This window comes from Marmota flaviventris, chromosome 1, assembly GCF_047511675.1.
Source record: "Marmota flaviventris isolate mMarFla1 chromosome 1, mMarFla1.hap1, whole genome shotgun sequence".
Classification (NCBI taxonomy): Eukaryota; Metazoa; Chordata; class Mammalia; order Rodentia; family Sciuridae; genus Marmota; species Marmota flaviventris.
Genome location: NC_092498.1, coordinates 75,813,682 through 75,833,827, shown reverse-complemented (window position 1 = coordinate 75,833,827; position 20,146 = coordinate 75,813,682). Strand labels below are relative to the sequence as shown.

The 20,146-nt window shown below is 33.5% G+C and overlaps 1 protein-coding gene across 1 annotated transcript in view; it reads left to right on the top strand.

Moving 5' to 3' along the window:
* Agmo (alkylglycerol monooxygenase) overlaps positions 1-20,146 on the top strand; it is a 327,319-nt gene that overhangs the window by 91,221 nt on the left and 215,952 nt on the right. Inside the window, exon 4 of the mRNA XM_071608010.1 lies at positions 18,879-18,982. Coding sequence (XP_071464111.1) covers positions 18,879-18,982 — 104 coding nt within the window. The remainder of the gene's footprint in view (positions 1-18,878; positions 18,983-20,146) is intronic.

The following is a 20,146-nucleotide window of genomic DNA, read 5'->3' as shown; positions in this document are numbered from 1 at the left end:
AAGAGCAATTAAGATGGTTCAGTTGACACTACAGTTGACCTATATGATATTTTACTCAGATTCCAATAAGTCTTTTAAAGAATTAAGGTCCATAGTTATGTAAATTAAGTTGGAAATTTAACTTGGAAAAGGATTTAAATACTAATTCATTTGCAAAAGCAGGTTTTAAAATGTGATTTAAATGGTTCTTCTTAAATGATGTTTGAATCTCATTTTTCCTTTTCTTAAATGGAAGATTACTGAGGGTTTTTTTTTTTTTAAATATTTTTTTAGTTGTAGATGGACACAATATCTTTTATTTATTTATTTATTTTTTATGTGGTGCTAAGGATGGAACCCAGTGCCTTACACATGCAAGGCAAGTGCTCAACCACTGAGCTACAAACCCAGCCCCATACTGAGATTTTTTTATTTTGTAGACTTCACTTTACTCATAAGTAATAGTTCCTAAAAATGCATATAAAATTAGTTTTTTTAACATCAACTAGTACTTTATTTTTGGAATAGTCAAAAAATACATCAGTTGGGTTAATTTCAATGTCCTTGGTTCAAATTTGTTTTGAAAAAAAGACAAATTGTAACAAATATTTTGCGTTAGGCACACACAGAGTTGTATCCTTAATATGCTAAATTATTTCACCCTTCATCCAGAGCTTCAACACTATTCCTTTCTGAGGATTTACTTGATCAGTCAGGCCTGAGCTTCATTTTCCTTTCACTTGAGCAATGTTTGCATAGCTAATCTGGCACTAGTGATTTACTGTTTTGTGTTGTTTACATTTTCATATGAACATTTTCATTTTCTTTTTCCACCTAAAGAACAAATTTTTAAAAGCAGGCCCTCTTCATTTTATTTATGTGTATGAACGAGGGCAGATACTGATATTAAAACTAAGCATAGAGCAGTTCTGAGGCCAACAAAAAGTGAGGCTAGATTTCTTTTCCAGCTTTGCCACTTATTAATTGTGATCTTAAAAAGTTGTTTTTTCAGTTTCCTCTTCTTTAAATAGAGAAAATGAGTGCGGACAATTGTAAAGATTAGCGAGTTGGCAGTTGGCACAAATCTTTTTTTTTTTCCCCCGTCTTTACTTCTTCCCCCTTATTTTAATGATGGGCTTTTGGTATCCCTAATTCAAAAGCAGAATAAAAAGCAAAAATTTTACTTATGTTGGATAAGGACTTGTCAGTGGCCAAGGCAAAAACTATGAATAAAATTTGAACTTACTAGAAAAATTACTAATTGCTATTAGAATCAATTTGAGTTTTGTGCTTCAAGTTTTTATTTACAATCTATCTACCATTCATATGTTAGCTCATTTGTGCTGCTAAAACAAAATAACTTAAATTGAGTGGCTTATAAACATGGTTCTGGATGATGTAAAAAATAATTAAAAAAAAAAAAGTCCAAAATCAAGGTGTCACTAGATTCAGTGTTTAATGAATGGACAAAGGCCCATTCCTTGTCCATACATGACCATCATATAACTGTCACTTTCCCTGGCTGAAAAGGTTAGGGTCTCTCTGGGGCATCTTTCATAAGAGCACTGATTCTCTTCTCTAATTAACCAATCACTTCCCAAGTCACCTTCCAAAGTTTCTACCTCCTAATACCATCACTGTGGAAATTAGGACTTCAACATATGTATGAGACATACATAAATATATGTACAAGACATTCAAATCATAGAATTCCATGTCACTGGATGGTGTAAAGCATGAGGCTATTTCTTTAAACTGAATTACTAATAATAGCAAGGTAGCAGGTTAAATCCCCATGAAGTTCATTATTTTCCCTGGGTTCAATAGTTTTGAGTACTTTTCTAACCTGAGCCAATCAAGAGAATAATTTATATAATGAATCAAAATCCAAATCATTGATAAGGAAGAAAACCCCACATCCTATTCCTATTCAATAATATGAAATAGGTACATTGTTCTTCATAAAAGGTAATACCTTAAATAACCCATAAAACTGAAAATGCTTCAGACTTTACATGACTTTAACATGATTGCAGTTTCTGAATTTCTTGCTTCAATAGCATTTTTTTCCCCACTGTTGGGCTTTGTGGTTCTTAAACACCTGCTGCATGTCATTTTATATAAATTTCTTTCACTTACATTGCTAAAGCTTCCCTCCTATTGCTATATTCTCCATAGGGGTAGAGGTATAGCTGGAACATGTTATACTGTGGAAATTACTTCTAAAATGCAACTGACAATTGCTATTATTAATGCAATTGATCACTAAGCTCTTATGTCTGGAAGAAGAGGGTCAAAGCATCATTAAACAGATCCAGATTCTCCCCTGTTATCATGGGGATGAAATTTTGGTATAAAGTTTAATAATAGAGGAAATTTTGAATTTAAATCTCTCTTAATATTGGCTATAAAACGGCAATGGTACCATTTAGCTAACATTCATTTATAACCTTTCGTCTTGCCATTTGGTGCCTCAGAGTTAAACCACTAAGAGTTTTGAGCATTGTGGGAAAGGTTTCACTGGCACCACTTACTGCCCTTGAAGAACTTCCCTTCAAAATGTTGGCTGCCAAGTATGTGGTATCCTGTGGAGCAAGAGGATGAGAACATAGATTGCAGTGAGGCTGAACAGTTTGCACTTCCTAGCAGTGACACCAGACATCAATCTTTCCTAAAGACAGCCCAGAACACATGAAAATAACTATTTAGAGAGAACAAATGAGACATTATCCAACCAAAAAAAAAAAAAAAAAAAAAGCTCCTACCAAAGCATTTTCTTAGCAAGTTTCTCAAAGATGAATGCACACTGAAATTACTTAGATTGCCATATTAAAGAGACAACTAACATACAAATCTTTTTTAAAAAATAATGTATATATTTGTGAGATTAAAATTATTTATGGCATAGCATTTGAGAATCATCTAATTGCATCTTAGAGTATGTGTGTGTCGTGTTTTACATGTGCATATCAGCTGGCCTTCCAGAAAAATGCTAATTTGGTCACAGTTAATCTGTTTCACATGGTCTTCAGCATCAAAGGTGACATCATTATAGGAAATAGTGTTATGTAACTCTCTGTAACCCCAGGAGAATATTTTATTTTGTTATTTTTTTTCATCAGTTAACAAGGTTTCATACAAGTTGATCATAGGGAAAGAGTTTATTATTAGGAGAAAGTTGTTTTAATCATTTCTTTTGACCTATGCTAATTCATCTTATTTACTAATAGATTTGTGACTGTTCATAGTCAGATGGCACTAAAAAGTTCAGAGATCAAGGCGAGGTATTGAATAATCTCTGGTATTAGACTGTACCACATGGGCCTTAGACTTGGATGATATTTTGCTTCATGTCCTTTTGCATATAACTCACTTAGTGGGTTTTCATCATATCACTTTTTAAATAATAGTTTCTGACACTAATGACCTTACATAAAATTTTTCTAGAGTCTTGTTTTTGAAATTCTGTCTGAATACAAACAGTAATCCTAGGAAAGTGTATTATTCAATAATTTTTTTTTAATGTGGTAAGAGTAAATCAAGTTCACACATGTTTTGTGGCAGAAGCAGGGAGGGTGGGAGGGGATTTTCCAAAACCATGACTGACTTCCTCCAGAGTTTAAAAGCAGGCAGAGATTACAGAACACATGGACAGGACATCCCTTTGTGTTTTGACCATTTCCTTCTTCTTTCTTTGGGGATTTACAAATGTTTAAGAGATCTTGTGTAGCCATATTTTTTATTTGTTTCATATTAAATGTTTCATGAGAGAAAATATGATTGATAGTGCTATGTATCATCTTCATATTCTTCTAACCTCAAAAGTACATTAGAAACAATATGATGTATATCTTCAGGGAAATATTAAGTTTACTATAGATAACCTTTATTATGAACAAGTGACATTGCCTTAATAGTGACATCAGCATCAGAAAAGTATTAATAAATCTAAGGGCAGCATCCAGTTGGATTGGATCCAATTTTGAGAGTCTAATCTCTGAGACCAAAGAGACAGCAATATACCATGTGCTAATATTGGATGAACTTTGTTAGAACTAGAGAAAATATCTTTTAGTATGAGAGCTATCTTGTCTCTTTAGAATATTCATATATTAATATAGTTTCTGAGGTCCTTCATAAACTTTTCCTTATAAATTTTCCTCTAAAATATCAAAAATCCTACATCCTGAGGCTGGGGTTTTGGTTAGGGTTTTGGCTCAGTGGCAGAGCACTTGCCTCACACATGTGAGGTACTAGGTTCAATCCTCAGTACCATATAAATATAAATAAACAAAATAAATATATTGTGTTCATGTATAACTAAAAACAAAATATTTTTTTAAAAATCTCTCATCCCACATTTTTCTTAATATTTTCCTTAAATATACAATTGTTCCCATTACTTATCAAACCAAACTTTTGGGTAATATTTAGTACAGTATATTAAAGACAAGTGCAAGAGGAGTGTGAATTTATCTTTTAAATTTTATTTATTCAGTAATATTAATTTTTGTCCTGATTATATGTTAAATACATAAATACCCAAAGAACAATAAGAAAGAAAGAAAAAGAAAGAAAGAAAGAAAGAAAGAAAGAAAGAAAGAAAGAAAGAAAGAAAGAAAGAAAGAAAAGATCTAATTCTTCTGTAGAAGCTGTCCTTGGCTCTTAGCTCCCTGGCCTGAGTGACCAAGGTGATGGTGATGCCATCAAGCAAGAAAGAAGAACAGGACAAGTGGGAAGACTATGAGGTTAGTTCAGGGAATCCTATGTATAGAATCTGCAAAAGGAATTCAGGTCTGGATGTCTAAAGGGGGATTATGCTTGAGAGAGGTCAACATTTGGACTAGTGCTTATTGAAGTCATTGTAGGTGATAGCACAACCATGAAAAACAAGAAGAGTGAGGAGTTAGGAAAAACAAGAGTTGATCCCTTGACAGTGGGTGAAAACAAGGGAAGTATCAGGGGAATGTACATAGTTGGAACATAGAGAGGGGAGAAGCAGGGAGCTGGCAATATTATTGAAGCCAAATTATTTTTTTCCAGTTTTCAAACAGAAACGATGGTCAAACATTTCAGAAAGTTCAAGTAGGATGACATCTCAAAAGAGGCCTTTGATTTTGGCAATATAGAGAACAACAATAACTTTTTGGAGAGATTCAAGTGACATTAACAATGAGTTTAAGAATGAATGGGGGGGGGTAAAGAAGTAAATAATCCACCCTTTTCAAATGTTTGAGATAAAAACAAATTAGGGAAAGGAAGGGTCAAGGGATTGGACTTCACAAAATGGAATGTTTGGATAGGATTGAAATTAGAGTGAATCATAATAAAGGAAAAGAAAAGTTAGAAAAGGGATTGATTTTGTAATCAAATAAACCATATAACTTCATTATTGATCATTCAAATGAACCAGTTTTATCCAATAAGTGTATGTTTAGTCAAGAAAAAAATTATTAGTATGTATTATCCAAAGAAACAATGGTTAGGTACTGTGTTAAATTACAAAAATGGACAAATTAAAAAGATGGATAAATTACAAAGCTGTTTTCCTCTCATTAGAATACACATAAAATACTGTAAGATACAAAATAGTAGAGCATTTGTGTTGTCAGAGGCCTGTCTAAGGAAAATGATTGTGGAATAATTTTGTCTGGGGAAAAAATAATTATAGTTTCCTGAAGAAAATGACAGATGCAGTAGTTCTTAAAAAATGAAGAATATTTTGTCAGGTGACACAAAGATAGAGGACTATGACAATGTTGAGAGTATTCAAAGAGACCAGAGAATGAGGGCAGGTTTGTGAGAAAGAGGAAGAGGAAGATATGCATTTTTTTACATAATATTCATGTGTCCAAAGCTATTGTTTTTATTTTATTTCAACCATTTCAAAAATTTAAAACTATTCTTAGCTTGCTGGCAATTCCAATCGAGTGGTGGGCTAGATTTGGTCATGGGTGTATGTTCATCAAGACCTGCACAGATTTTGAATGCCATGAGGGCAGCACATCTGACTCACAGTTAGCTCCCAGCGCCTGCATAATGATTGTACTGAAGCTAAGAGGCCTCAATCTATGAAAGCAAATATGGAATGGGAAAGAAGTATATCCATGACACAGTGGATGGAGGGAAGCAAATATGGATCTTGAAGGCAGTTAGAAAGACTAGAAAAAGGTTTAATAGTCATATTAAAACACCAAACCCAAACTAATAAATATTAACAGAAGACAATGAATCAGTTAAAAAAAAGAAGATTTAGAGTTGAATCTGTGGAAATGGGGTTAGGATTGGGGGGACAAAAGAAGTAGAATATGAGGTTACCCCTGTTATAATTACTGGGGCAATGCTTCTGAATAATCATTTCCATCCCTCAGTGTCCCAAGGTCAAGGACTATCACTCTTTCTTCACCTGTAACAAGAACCAGTAATGGTGCATATCCTGCCTTTTAAATCAGACACACATTCGGATTTGAGGGTTACAATGAAGACAGGCTGACCTGTTTCAATTAGGACATTCAGCCCTGATCTAGTCTGGCACTTTCACTTCATTAAGAAATTAACTTCATGAGATACACAAATTGTCAAATTCATCATTATTTACATTGTTAATACCGATAGATAAATTTGATTTCAAATTTCTCTTATTCGACGATGCCAACTTTTCTGCATACAGAGCTTGTTTTCCCCATGGTTGAGAAGTATGGTAATCCATCTTAACCAGAAATATTTCATTTAGTATGGTTTAGATAATAGATGCCCCAAAAAACTCATACATGAGAAAATGCAAGAACATTCAGAGGTAAAATGATTGTGTTATGAGAGCCTTAACCTAATCAGTGAGTTAATCTCCTGATGGGGACTAACTGAATAATAACTAAAGGGAGGTAGGGTGTGGTTGGAGATGGTGGGCATTGAGGATGTAGCTGTAGGGTAGAGTACAGTTTCTCCCTGTTTCCTGACCATCATGTAAGCTGCTTCCTTCTACCGCACTCTTCTGTTAAAATGTCTTGCCTAAATTCTAGCCCCAAGGAATAGAGCCAACCTTCTATGGAATAAGACCTCTGAAATCCTGAGCCTTAAAATAAACTTTTTTCTCCCCTAAAATTGTTCTTGTTGGGTCTTTTAGTCATAGCAGCGAAAAAAGCTAAAACATTTGTTGCATTTTGTATAATTTCAGTATTCATAACAATTAAGAGTCCTTTAGTTTCAACAACACATATTTCTCCTGAGGACAAAAGAGCTTTTGGTACACATCCTCAGATATACAATGCAGAATTCCCCAGGGGTTTGTGGCCAGGGTCTAGGGACACATACGTTTGAACTGAGAGAAGTTGAGATGATTATTCGATCTTGTTCAGTATTAATATTCAGAATGACTGGCAGTAGAAGGAAATAAATGCAGAATGATGGAACAAAGAAGAGGAAGACTATCTACTAAAATCAGACTCTCTTATTCATAACATGACTTTTAGTCAACCTTGACAATCACCTTTAATAAAATAGATAATATAGTCAAATATTATAAATTTTTCTTAGGGTAGTAGGCAGCCAATTTATCTCATGGTTTGAAAGTGTTAAATAGAATATACAGACTGACAAGCGGCAGTAAACCTCAGTGGCTTCAAACTGTGGGTCAAAGTGGCACTCTTTGCTCTCATGCCTGAATAATACACTGTTACCTTCTGTCCATTGGTAAAACCATTAACATAATACTATGTATCTATAGTACTGAAATATAAATCTTTATATATTTCATTGGCTATCAAAGCATGTATCTTATCAAATATACATAAATACACACAGGGGCACAATATGTAGCATGCATGCCTATATATGAAAATTACATTGTATCTTTTCTCTGTCTTATTATGTTTTTGAAAAAAAATGTACCAAATCTTCCCTTTTTCATTTTCACTTCATAGATATACCTTTATCCTTCCCTTTTTATAGTTCCAAAAACATATATGCAAACACTTTCCTGCTATGAATGAGTGGTATTTAAAAATTTTGGTTATGGGTGGAGCTCAGTGGTAGAGTCCTTGCCTACATTGTACAAGCCTTGAGTTAGATCCTTGGCATTAAAAAGAAAAAGTGCCAGAAATCGTGGTTGCAAAATGGCTTTTTAGTTATTTGAAAGATCTTTTCTTAAAGAAAGTATCTTTGTAAGCTTAGGTTCTCAGATCTGCTGGTATACAGATTTATAACTATCATGAAACTGAAATACTGTACTATGTGATGTAAATACCATACTCAATAATACTGTGAGAACTGCTTTTCCATTTGGGAAACCAAGGAACATTTTTTTCTCCCTGCCTTTTTAGGAGATAAACTCCCTCTTAATTTCTTTTCTACCTTCCTGATGCAGGATAAGGGAAATATGGAGTTAATTTCAAGAAATAGTTGGTTTGGGGACATGGTAGGGCAAGCCTGTAATCCCAGTGACTCAGGAGATTGAGACAGGAGGATCACAAGTTCAAGACTAGCCTAAGCAAATTATCAAGGACTTAAGCAACTTAGGGAGGCCTGTATTAAAATAAAATTAGAAAGAGTTGAGGATGTGGCACCCTTGGTTTCAATCCCCAGTAACAGCAACAAGAACAGCAACAAAAATAGAAATAAAAAAACATAGTTGGTTTGAATTTTTTGTGGCTTTGGACAAGGACTCTAAGTTGGAATTGGTTAAAGATGATAAAGTGTTCAGAGAAATCGGAAGTAAGAGACTATAGAGGTCTGTTTTAGTCAATTTTGTATTGACTAAATTGATATAGCAAAATATCAATGATGGGCTAACTTTACAAAGAAAATAGACTTAGCTAACAGTTATATGGCAGTTCAAAGGCATGGTGCTAGCCTTGGCTCAGCTCTGGTGAGGACCTTCCTTGGCTGCATTACAACATGGTAGATGTTAATAACAGGACCTTGAGCATGAAGAACAGATCACATCAAGAAACATGAATCCAGAGAGCTGAGTAGGGCCATGGTCAGATTTTTTAATAACCTTCTCATGAGATATACTAACAATAACATAAGAACTATCTTAATCCCTTCAGCGTTTTCTCCAATAATTGACCAAAAGACCTCTCTCTAGGCCCTTCGAATTCAAAGTTCACTTACCTCCCATATCAACATACTGGACACCAAGTTTCACATGGACTTTTAGTGACACACCACATCCAATATGTAGCAGAATCTCAACCTTGTTCTTAACATTCATTCAGGTCTCCACCCTCCCTCCCACCCACCCCCATCCCCACCCCACCCCACCCCACCCCAGTTCTATTGCTCCTCAGGACCTATTTCCCTTGCCACCCCTAATAGGTTTGCTTGCCTTGGGACCTTCTGCCCTAGCATTTTACTCTGTCTCCTAGGGAATAGAAGCAGTCATATAGCTTCCCTCCTGCTGCTGTCAAGACAACCCCTCAATCCTGCTGAAGTTCTTTCGGAGTTGTTACCGCTTGACCTGGCAACTTGCCCATTCTGCCACCTTATCCCTTACACACTTAGATAGTAAAAGGAAAAAAAAAATGTTACATATGAATCTAATAAAATGGTAGAAACAATAATCCAATTCATCATCTTTTTGAAAAAAAATTTAAAGTCAGACTTGGGTTTTCTAAAGCAGGATAATGATAAAAGGACTAAGGTCTAAGAACAGGAATAATTTTAGAAAAGACAATGGGCATTCTGGGCAGAAAATGGGAATGGGCTGGAGTTGTACATGCTAACAATAAAACACAAGTCTTCTTTTTCTTTCCTTGGTATGTTCAGTCCTGTTATAATCAACTGCTTCAAGGCAAAGCTAATCTCCTCATTAGAATGAAGTGATGGATGATTCAAGGTAACAGAATAAAGGGAGCAAAAAGTCACAGGGTAGTTTTGGATTTCTTAGAGCCATATCTTTGTAGCAGTCATTTTGGGAAGTTGGTGATAAGAAAATTAGCTATGCTAATTGAAAGTGGCTTTAAGACATAAGAGTTTGCCTGGCATCTAATAAAGTGTTTTCCCTATCGAAGTCAGTCTGTAGAAACACTGAGTGGTAGAACACAGATGTAGTGCAATCACTGGTATTTTGTGTGGTTATTACATCACATTCATTTGTATTAAGAAGAAAAATTACCTGTGAGGAGGTATTAAAGTTAGTTCACTAAAAGAGAACAAATCTCAGTGACTTAACACAATAAAGATTTAAATTTCAATCACATCCCAGAACAGGGGTGCTGTTCTCCCTGCTGCTTTTCGAGGACCCAGAATCCCTCCATCTGGTGTCCTTGTATGTCCCAGGGCCTTAGTGTCCTCGACTGACCACTCTGCATCTTGCTTGCAGTTAGAGAAGAGAGAAAGTGTGGAGAGAGCACACCGGATTTGTACCTTGAATCACATGACACACAGCATTTCCACTCACACTACATTAGGAAATGATCCTATAAATTCACTTAGGTGCAATGGGGCTAGAAAACACTGACTTTACAACTAATAACAAAAATTATTAATATGCAATAGGAATAAAAACAATGAATTACCTTCTGCAAGTTATTAAATCTCCTTGTATCTCCATTTCCTCTTCTATAAAATGACACCTTTAGGGAAATATATAAGTTAATATATGGAAAATGTTTAAAATATTCCCTAGTACATGCTAAGTGCTCTTTGGGTTTATGATCATTGCTGTTATTATAATTATTATTTTTAATTCCATATTTGAATAAGGATACAGAATGACTTTTATGACAATTCTAACTATTGGGACAATTAGGGCAATGACCCAAATTTGAATGCATGAGACATTTTGCAGTTTCATTGCTAGGACATTCTGAGAATGGATAAAATAGAAAGACAGGGAAATGGTCATTTAGCCTTATTAGGCATAGAGTAACTAATGTACTCTTTCCTACTAGGAAGCCCTGGTTATATGTGGCATCCCATAAAGTGACACAAGACAAGCAATTTACATAGAATTTTTATTTTAATAGGTTGTAATTATTTCTTTCTAGTATCAGACATACATTTGGTTTTTATGTTTTTATCTTATGATAGGCCTTGTGAGGGCTATTAGATTTTGCTTTTGTTCTTTTATTCTGTGCTTTCATCTTTTAGAATATGTAAGCAAAGATTTGTATATGCTAGAATTTCAATAAACTAGTGCTAAAACTATTTTAATTTTTAGAAACTCACACATGAAATATAGTCTTTTAAAATATATTCTTAATTTTTAAACCCTGTAAAATGGTTTTAATATAGAACAAAATGGACAAAAATGAGCATATGTTGAAATTCTGATATTTTTAAATTACTTTTTTATCTGTAATACAAATTAATTCTTTTTAAAAAAATTAATTTTTACACAAATAGAGCACAACTTTTTTATTTCTCTGGTTGTACAAGATGTATACTCACATTGTTTGTGCAATCATACCCATACATGGGGTAATAGCATCCATCTCATTCTACCATCTTCCTTCCTACACATTCCCACTCCTCTCATCCTCCCCTCTGCTCAATTCAAAGTTCTTCATTTTTCCCTTGCTCCACCCCCTGCCCCATTATGGATTAGCATCTACTTATCAGAGAAAACAACAAATGAATTCTTTAGGTTGTAATAACATAATTATCAATGCAATTTGTATTTTTTAGCATTTTGTTCACATAAGTCAATGATGAGCCCTACATTACTTCTTACTTTTACACTGAATAGAAACAAAAGTGTTGATTGGAAAGACAAATTCTTATTTTTTGCTTTATGTTAAAAAGCAATTTCTTATTGTATCTTGTTTAAATTTTGAAAGTGCATAGTCAAACAAATGGAAAAGCCTTTTTTAAAATTCTGCATTTTAGGACTTAAAAGTTTCCACTAAACTTAAATAAAAAGAAAGGAATGAATTAAAGTGTGATTCCCAAAACAATTAGAAGGACAGTTTAGTATTCATGACAATTTTAGTACATTCATTTGTTACTATCTCTAGAGAGATGACTTAATGTCTACATGTGGTCATACGTCTAGATAAAAGATAAAAAGTTTGCTCATTTTTTCCAGATGAGTGGTTTCTATGATGGAATATTTGGAAATATGAAAAATGTATAAAATATGGAGGTACAGCCAACTTACCAGTTTTATTCTAATTGATTATTTTATAAATACTCAGCAGTTTGTGTTTTAATATTAAGTGGGCAGAAGAAAACTTAGAAAAAAATGGAAGTGTCAAGCTTTACTGGTAAAAAATTAACAATATAAACCAGGTACCATCATGCATGCCTATAATCCCAGTGGCTTGTGAGACTGAGTCAGGAGGATTGTGAGCTCAAAGCCACCACAGCAATTTAGTGACAGCCTAAGTAACTCAGCAAGACACTGCCTCTAACTAAAATTTAATAAAAGGAATGGAGATGTGGCTCAATGGTTAAGTGTCCCTGGGTTTAATCCTAGTACTAAAAATAATAATAATAATTAACAATATCATCGATTTTGTCATCATAACTTCATTTGCTACATTGGGAAGTCATTGAAATTGGGATAATGCAATTGATAACATTATTAGTCAAAGAGCAGAAGATATGGAATGTATTGGGAGTATTTTCATTGTTATTCTCAGGATAGATTTAGTTTGATAATTTGCATCAGTTGCTTTATTTTGTTTGCTTAGCTCAATTAATTTTTTGAAATGATATATCAATCCTGCTTAGTTACTGGGAAGAGATGGAATGGACTTCTCAATAATTCACTTGTGCTGATTAGTCCCAAATTTACAGTGGCAGTTTTTTTAATTCAAAAGTCACGGCTGGGGATGTGGCTCAAGCTGTAGCACGCTGGCATGTGTGCAGCCCCGGGGTTCGCACCTCAGCACCACATACAAACAAAGATGTTGTGTCTGCTGAAAACTAAAAAATAAATATTAAAAAAATCTCTCTCTCTCTCTCTCTCTCTCTCTCTCTCTTTCTCTCAAAAAAAATTCAAAAGTGAAATGTTTGGTGTATTGTTAGATTTCTTGGTAAAGACAATGCACAGTTGATTCAATTCAAGAGGTTTAGCACTATCATTCAATAGTATATTTTGAGTTTCATATATCTTTCACATATTGGAAATTACCAAAGATGTGCCATCTAACTCTAATAGAACTGTGAATCCAGTCATCTCCATTTCTGAAGGAGAAATAAAATCCTAGGGGAGAGTGAATCAAATAAATCCCTGCTGAGAGAGAGAAAAAAATTTCTACTTCAATGAAACTCTTTTTCCATTTTCCTTTTCAAGCTTATTTTCCTTATATATAAAATTAAAGTTTGGACTATATGACTCCTAAAGACTCTTGCAGCTCGCAATAGTTTAAATATTTTTATCTCCTCCAAAATGCAGGTATAAAAAATTAATCCCCAATGCAACACTGTTAGGAGGTGGTCTCCATTGAGAAGTGTTTGGGACATGCAGGGCTCCACCTTCCTGAAAGAATTAACACAAATATGAAATGGGTTTTATAGGATTATATTTGCCCTTGCCCTCTTCTTCTATTGGGCCCTATGAGAACACTTGCATCCACTTTTTAGGAGGAAGCATCATTCAGAGGTGCCATCTTGGGAGAAGAGAGAATGGGTTCTAATTTACTAGTATCTCGATCTTGGACTTCTCAGCCTCCAGAATCATGGGAAATAAATTTCTGGTTTTGTAAATAACCCACTGTCAGATATTCTGTTATAGCAGAACAAAACTAAGGTCTAAGACACAGCTTGTATGTTCCATGGTCACTGAAGAGTAGGCCAATGATTTATAACATATGACTTACATGTTTTTAGTGTAGCCAAGAATACTAACATTTTGCCCAATTCCTGTAACATCTTTTGTCTTCATAACTGGGTTAAAAAAAAAACACATTTATTTTTAGGTGTAGTTGGACACAATGCCTTTATTTTATTTATTTATTTTTATGTGGTGCTGAGGATAGAACCCAGGGCCTCACACATGCTAGGCGAGTACTCTACCACTGAGCTACAACCCCAGACCCCATACTGTTTTTTTTTGTTGTTGTTGTTATTGTTGTTTTTTTCCAGTCTATGAGTGAAGGCAACACCATCAATCCAAAGATGCCCTAAGACATTCTGGCCTGCCCAGTATTGGGAATTAAATGGCTGTCATATATAAGTGTAGAAATTCTATGTAGACCCGTGTTTATATCTTGAATTAACCTAAAGGGTCACTTCTCCCCAATCCATAGGTGACAACATATGAACTGAGAGTGATATATATATATTTAGATGTATAGCCTATATAGACAACTAACTTCTAGACACTAACAGATTTCACATTATCCTAAAACATTTCTCCAAAATAATCTTTGTTTTCTGTTAAACACAGTTATAACTTAATACAATTCTCAAGTATGTATATTAACTTTCATGAAAATTTTTTAAAAAGTTTGTTCTTTATTAGATACTATTACAAAATGAAAAGTCAAACTACAGCCTAGGACAGAATAGATGGAAGTCTCATATCTAATAAAGGGCTTGTATGCAGAATATATCGACTATATCGAGAATATATTGAGATCTCCTGAAGAAAACAATACAACTAAATGTGGGCATACATTTTTAATAGTTACTTCAAAAATAAGATTGCAGATAGCAAATAAACACATGAATCATTATCATTATCCACGACAGCTATGCAAATTAACATTTCAATGGGATACCTATCATAATGACTATCAAATAAATAAATAAATAAAAATTAAATTAATGATTTCAAGTTCTTCCAGAGATGTGCAACAACTTGAACACTACTTGCACACTGCTGGTGCTAATACAAAAATGTACAGCCACTTTGGAAAAGCATCTGATGGTTTCTTAAACTAAATGTAAACATACTGTACAGTTTAGCAATCCTACTCCTCAGTGAAGTAAAGACTTCTGTTCACACAAAATCTCAATGACAATAGTGACAGAAGCTTTATGTGTAATTGTCAGAAAACAGGAAACATCTGAAATGTTCTTCACATGAATAAATAAAAACAACAACAACAACAAATTTGGCACATTTATATAAATGGAATATTGCTCAGCAATAAAAAGGAACAAACTACAATAATCACCACAAAATGGGGGAATTTTTTAACATATTATGATAAACAAAAGCAGTCAGATGCCAAAGAGCTAAATGCTTATGATTCCATTTATATGACATACTCAAGGTAAAACTATAAGAAAACAAATAAGTAAATGCCAGGGGCAGAGAGTAGAGATCGGAGTAGACCTCTGCATTAATTTTTTATTGCTTTATAACAAATTAGTAGCCTAAAATAAGGTACTTTTATCACCTTATGATTTTTGTGAGTCAGAACATGGGGATGGCTGAGATATTCCTCTATCTCAAGCTTCATAAAGTTGCAGTTCAATGGTGCTGCTGTCAATAATCTGCAGTGCCATCTGAAGGCTTGACTCGGGGAAGATCTGCTTCCAAACCCCATACCAATTCTTGGCAGGGTTCAGTACCTTGTGGCATTTGGACTCAGAAGATTATTTCCTTCCTGGCTGGGCAGTCAGACACCTCTCCCAATTCCCTGTCACCTGCACTTCTCCAAAATGCAGTTCACATTTGATTCAAGCAGACTATGAACTCCCATTTTTACCCCATATACATATTGCAGATTCACATGGGTTCCACATCCACTTTTTTACATACTGCCATACTAGTGTCTGTTGAATTCTGCTGCCCTTCCTATGATATGTCAAGAGCTTTGTAATGTTTTGAACAACTAATAATAAAATAAAATAAAATAAAGAAACAGATGAAATAAAAAAATAAAATTAAAAAAATGCAGTTCACATCATACAACTGGCTTTCCTCAGACAGCATGCAAAAGCAAAAGTGAGCAACTGTGACATAAGCTACTGTCTTTTTTTTTTTTTTTTGCAACTTAATATCAGCAAGGGCACCCTATTACCTTTTCCATTCTATTCTCTGGGAGTTGCTAAATCAGCTCACACCCAAATGGAGAGAATTATAAATCAGCATGACTACCAGTGGGCTAGAGTTACCAGGGAACATCCCCTCAACACTTCCCTGAATCCCACTCATTCATATTTCCTCCGCATTCAAGGGACTCTGGCCTCTCCCAAAGTCACAAAATTCTGCCCTATTGCATTATAAATTCTAAGTTCATGATATCATCATCTGAGTCAGGGACCATCTTAGATTCTGTCTCCCTCCTCCACAAAGTGGGTTGGGGAGACTTTGGGGTTGATGAAACTGATTACATCTTGACTGTGGTAGTGATTACATAGATGTATCTGTTAAAATCTTATAAAACTGAATATTCAAAGGATAGTTTTTATTGTCATTTATATTTTATTAAAAATTTTAAAAGTTAACATCTCAAGAATATAGTACACTTGCATGTTACTTAAATTTTGGCCAAATTAATGGAATTGTTGACTAAGTATTAATAATATATATTTATGCAAATCTACACTTTGACATTCACTGGAAAACAGTATAATTGTTTCTAATTATGTCATTGAAAAATTATAATAACATTGTATAACTTATACAGTCTATAATTTGCTTATAGGAAAAGAAAAATATTGTTGTTGAAAAGAACATGTAATTATATTAATTAATTCTTTCATAGAAAGAAGCTCATTCAGAATAATGTATTTCCCTCTTTTGTTTTCTTTCCTTACAACAGACAATTTGTCAGTGCAAGTGTTAGGGAAGATAAACATGTAAATGCACAATTAACTTTTTCTCATTTAGTTCTCAAAAGAATTATTAGAACAGTTTTTTTATAAAATGATTTTTGTAAACATTTTTTAAAATTAACTTTCTTCCAGGCTGAATATAAATTGCAAAAAAAAAAATAATAATAAAGTCCAGTTTTCCTACTTGTTTTTCCCATTTCTAAAAAGTGACAGAGGTAAGGTGGTAGGATCCTGTTACTGTACCCTGTTTATACAGCTGTACTTCATTGAAGGAAGGCTTGTGTTACACACAGTTTGTGATAGGAAGTAAATGCTTTTAAAACAACTAAAAAGACAGGTCTTTAACCTCCACCTTTGTGGATTCTTTGTTCCACCATTCTCTTCTGTAGAGACTATAAGGAAGTAGCTCCAATATATATTATGAGTCTCTAATGAAACCTTATCTAATTAGGTCATCCCCTTGTTATTATTTTATGGATGCATTAGGATGAATTTTTAAAATTAAATTCTGAGAAGTCCAAAAATATACAATGTGTTGACTTATAAGGAAGATTTATAAGTAGTAAGTTCTGAAAAGCATGGTGCTGAGTATGTTCTAAAGGGAAAACAGTGTTTAGATTGCTTCAAGTGTTCAATCTGTAAACAGTCTTAAAACCTTAGGATATTCATCAACTTTATTACCTCTTGAACTCACACCCCACAACACAGGAAGAGAAACAGTGCCACAGAGTTTCTTATATCTCTTACATATAGCTGTGTGTATTAATCAATAAGCCAGAGATTTTGCTTCTAAATTATTTCAAAGATTATGGCAGGGAAGTTTGAGAGGTCATCATGGTGAATTAGTCCTCATTTGTATAGGAACAATTTTCTAAATTTCTTGGGTAGAAATATAGTGTCAATTTTAGAAATGATTAAAACATTAATTATTCAGTATATAAGTTACTTATCAGAAGCTGGGTAATGAAAATACTTTTATAGAAAAAATCTGATAAGCCTACCTATTCAGAATCCTGTTTATAATATTTTCACTCTCACAAAGTTAAGTTCTTCTTATATCTCTGAGCTATCACTTGTTGACTAAGATAATTTTGCTTTCCATGTTTTGTTTGGTAACTCCCTAAACAAAGTGGTCAGAGAGCATACAGCAACTGCCCAGATCAGTAGACTGGTATTTTCACAATTAAGGTCCATAGTTACAATCCCATACATCCAATCCTAAGCTTTTTAATTTATTATCTATACTGATGATACAATGATCATATCATATGGTTAATTCCATCTCCTGGATTTGTAGCAAAAGACCAAACATAAATTAGTTAAGTAAGAACAAATACATGTTTTTAATTGAGTGTTATATATAATGTGACATTTTTAACTGGGATTTTCTTAAGATGAAAAATATCTACACAGAGAAAAATATGGGCAGAATACAAAGTCACTTGGCCTCTTCTGTTCCTTTTTTTTTGAAGGGTCATTATGAAGTCATACTTGTAGGCAAAACAAGCCACTCTCCTTTTGAGTGTGTGTGTGATAAAAATAAAAACATTCATTGTCTTCTTTATTATAAGAACAATATCTACTATTTGGAAAAATTTTAGAAATATAATACTATCTTTGTAAGGTATGGGAAGAACCCTATATAACCATTATTTAATGTATTTTTGTAAATAAAAGGAAAACTTTAAATCTTAGGACCGAATATTGCTATTTTTCTTCTTATTTCAACATTTTTTAAGACTTTTCAAAAGCCATCAGGAAATAATATTATGTAATAATTCATTCCAAAATTTATGTACTAATTTCTTCCATCAGGAATCTTCTTTAATTAGAAATGTTATCACATACTGAAAAATCATCACTATCCATTGACTACATTGTTACCCCATTTCCAGTTGGCTTTTATGATCTGTCATATTGTAATATGTTAGTAAAGTGTAAATTTCAGAAGTTATTTTAGTTTGCTAGAGGCATTAATTATGTCATATATGCTATGCATATTTATTGGCTACGTTTCAAGTTTTTATTTATTTATACTCTGTTGGCTCCTGTTTCCAAAAAATGATTTGAGCAGCCTTATTTCAATTATCATGGTGTTGGCTAGCTTTTCCAGAGATATTCCAGATTTTTCATCCTCACTCAAGAGAGAAACATGCATAACTGGACATGGAAGTTACTTTGTTCTTTTTCTCATGGCTGCTTTCAAATTATGTGTTTTGCAGAGGTTAACATTATTTGGGCTGGACACCAAGTGCACCACAGTTCTGAGGACTATAACTTGTCCACAGCACTGAGGCAATCTGTCCTCCAGATATATACTTCCTGGGTAAGTTATATGAAATTGAATAAATGTGATATAATGATTGGTTTTTTAAGGCTCAACTATTTCTTTTTTTCCACCGTTTTTAAAAAAGTTTATTGGTTCTTTTTAGTTATACATGATAGCAGAATACATTTTGATATAATAATTATACAAGCATGGAATAGATTTTATTGTTATAGTCCAATTCTTAAGGATGTACCTGATGTTACATTGCACATATATTTTTAAAATATCTTTATTTTATTTATTTTTTTAATGTGGTGCTGAAGATCGAACCCAGTGCCTCACACATGGGAGGTAAGTTCTCAACCACTGAGCTACAACCCCAGCCCTTGAACATATTTTAAAAAAGAGTATAGAATACTATTTTGAGTTAGCTTCAGGTTGTAAGCATGGTGTAATATGGAGTAAAAGGAAAGTTCTAGGGATTAAAATAAAAGCTCTAAGAAACCCTACATGCAAAGAGAAAACAGATTGTGATTTGGCATTAGGGTTTAGTATTTAATATCTCATGACTTTGATTGGTGTTTTGTAATGGAATAGGTATAAAACCATCTGCATTATTGACACTGCTCTATTAGTGTCTAGTTGAGAGTACTTGATCCCATCTGATTCAAATGCATAATATGTCAAGATCATTGTACTGTCATGTGTAACCAATTAAAACAAATAAATTAAAAAAAGAAAAAATAATAAATAAAATAAAAGCATTCTGTCCATCTACAACTACAATTTTTTTTAAAAAAAATGAACATTTAAAAAATGAAAACCCAAAAAAGTTATTTAGAAAAACATAAAATTACCAAAAACTTATAGCCAGAGGGATATTGTATTACCTATTCTTATACTATTACAATTAGGAAATTAAACGGTATGTTAGGGACTATGTCAAGTCACCAGAAAAATCATGGAGTATTTTCTTGGAATACCTTCTTTACTTAATGCTAAATAATTTAAAACGTTTGTGTATCAAAGCAAACATTGTGGAGTAAAATGCTTATTAGGAGTATTTTAGTTTGAGAAACATAGGGTCCAAACTTCTCAATCTATAGAAAAATCATCTGGTGACTCAAGCAATTAAGTCACTTGATCAAGTACTCTCAGCTAGGCTCAACTATTTCTATTTCCTCCTATTAAACTAATAGAAGATGTTTACAAAATTTTCCT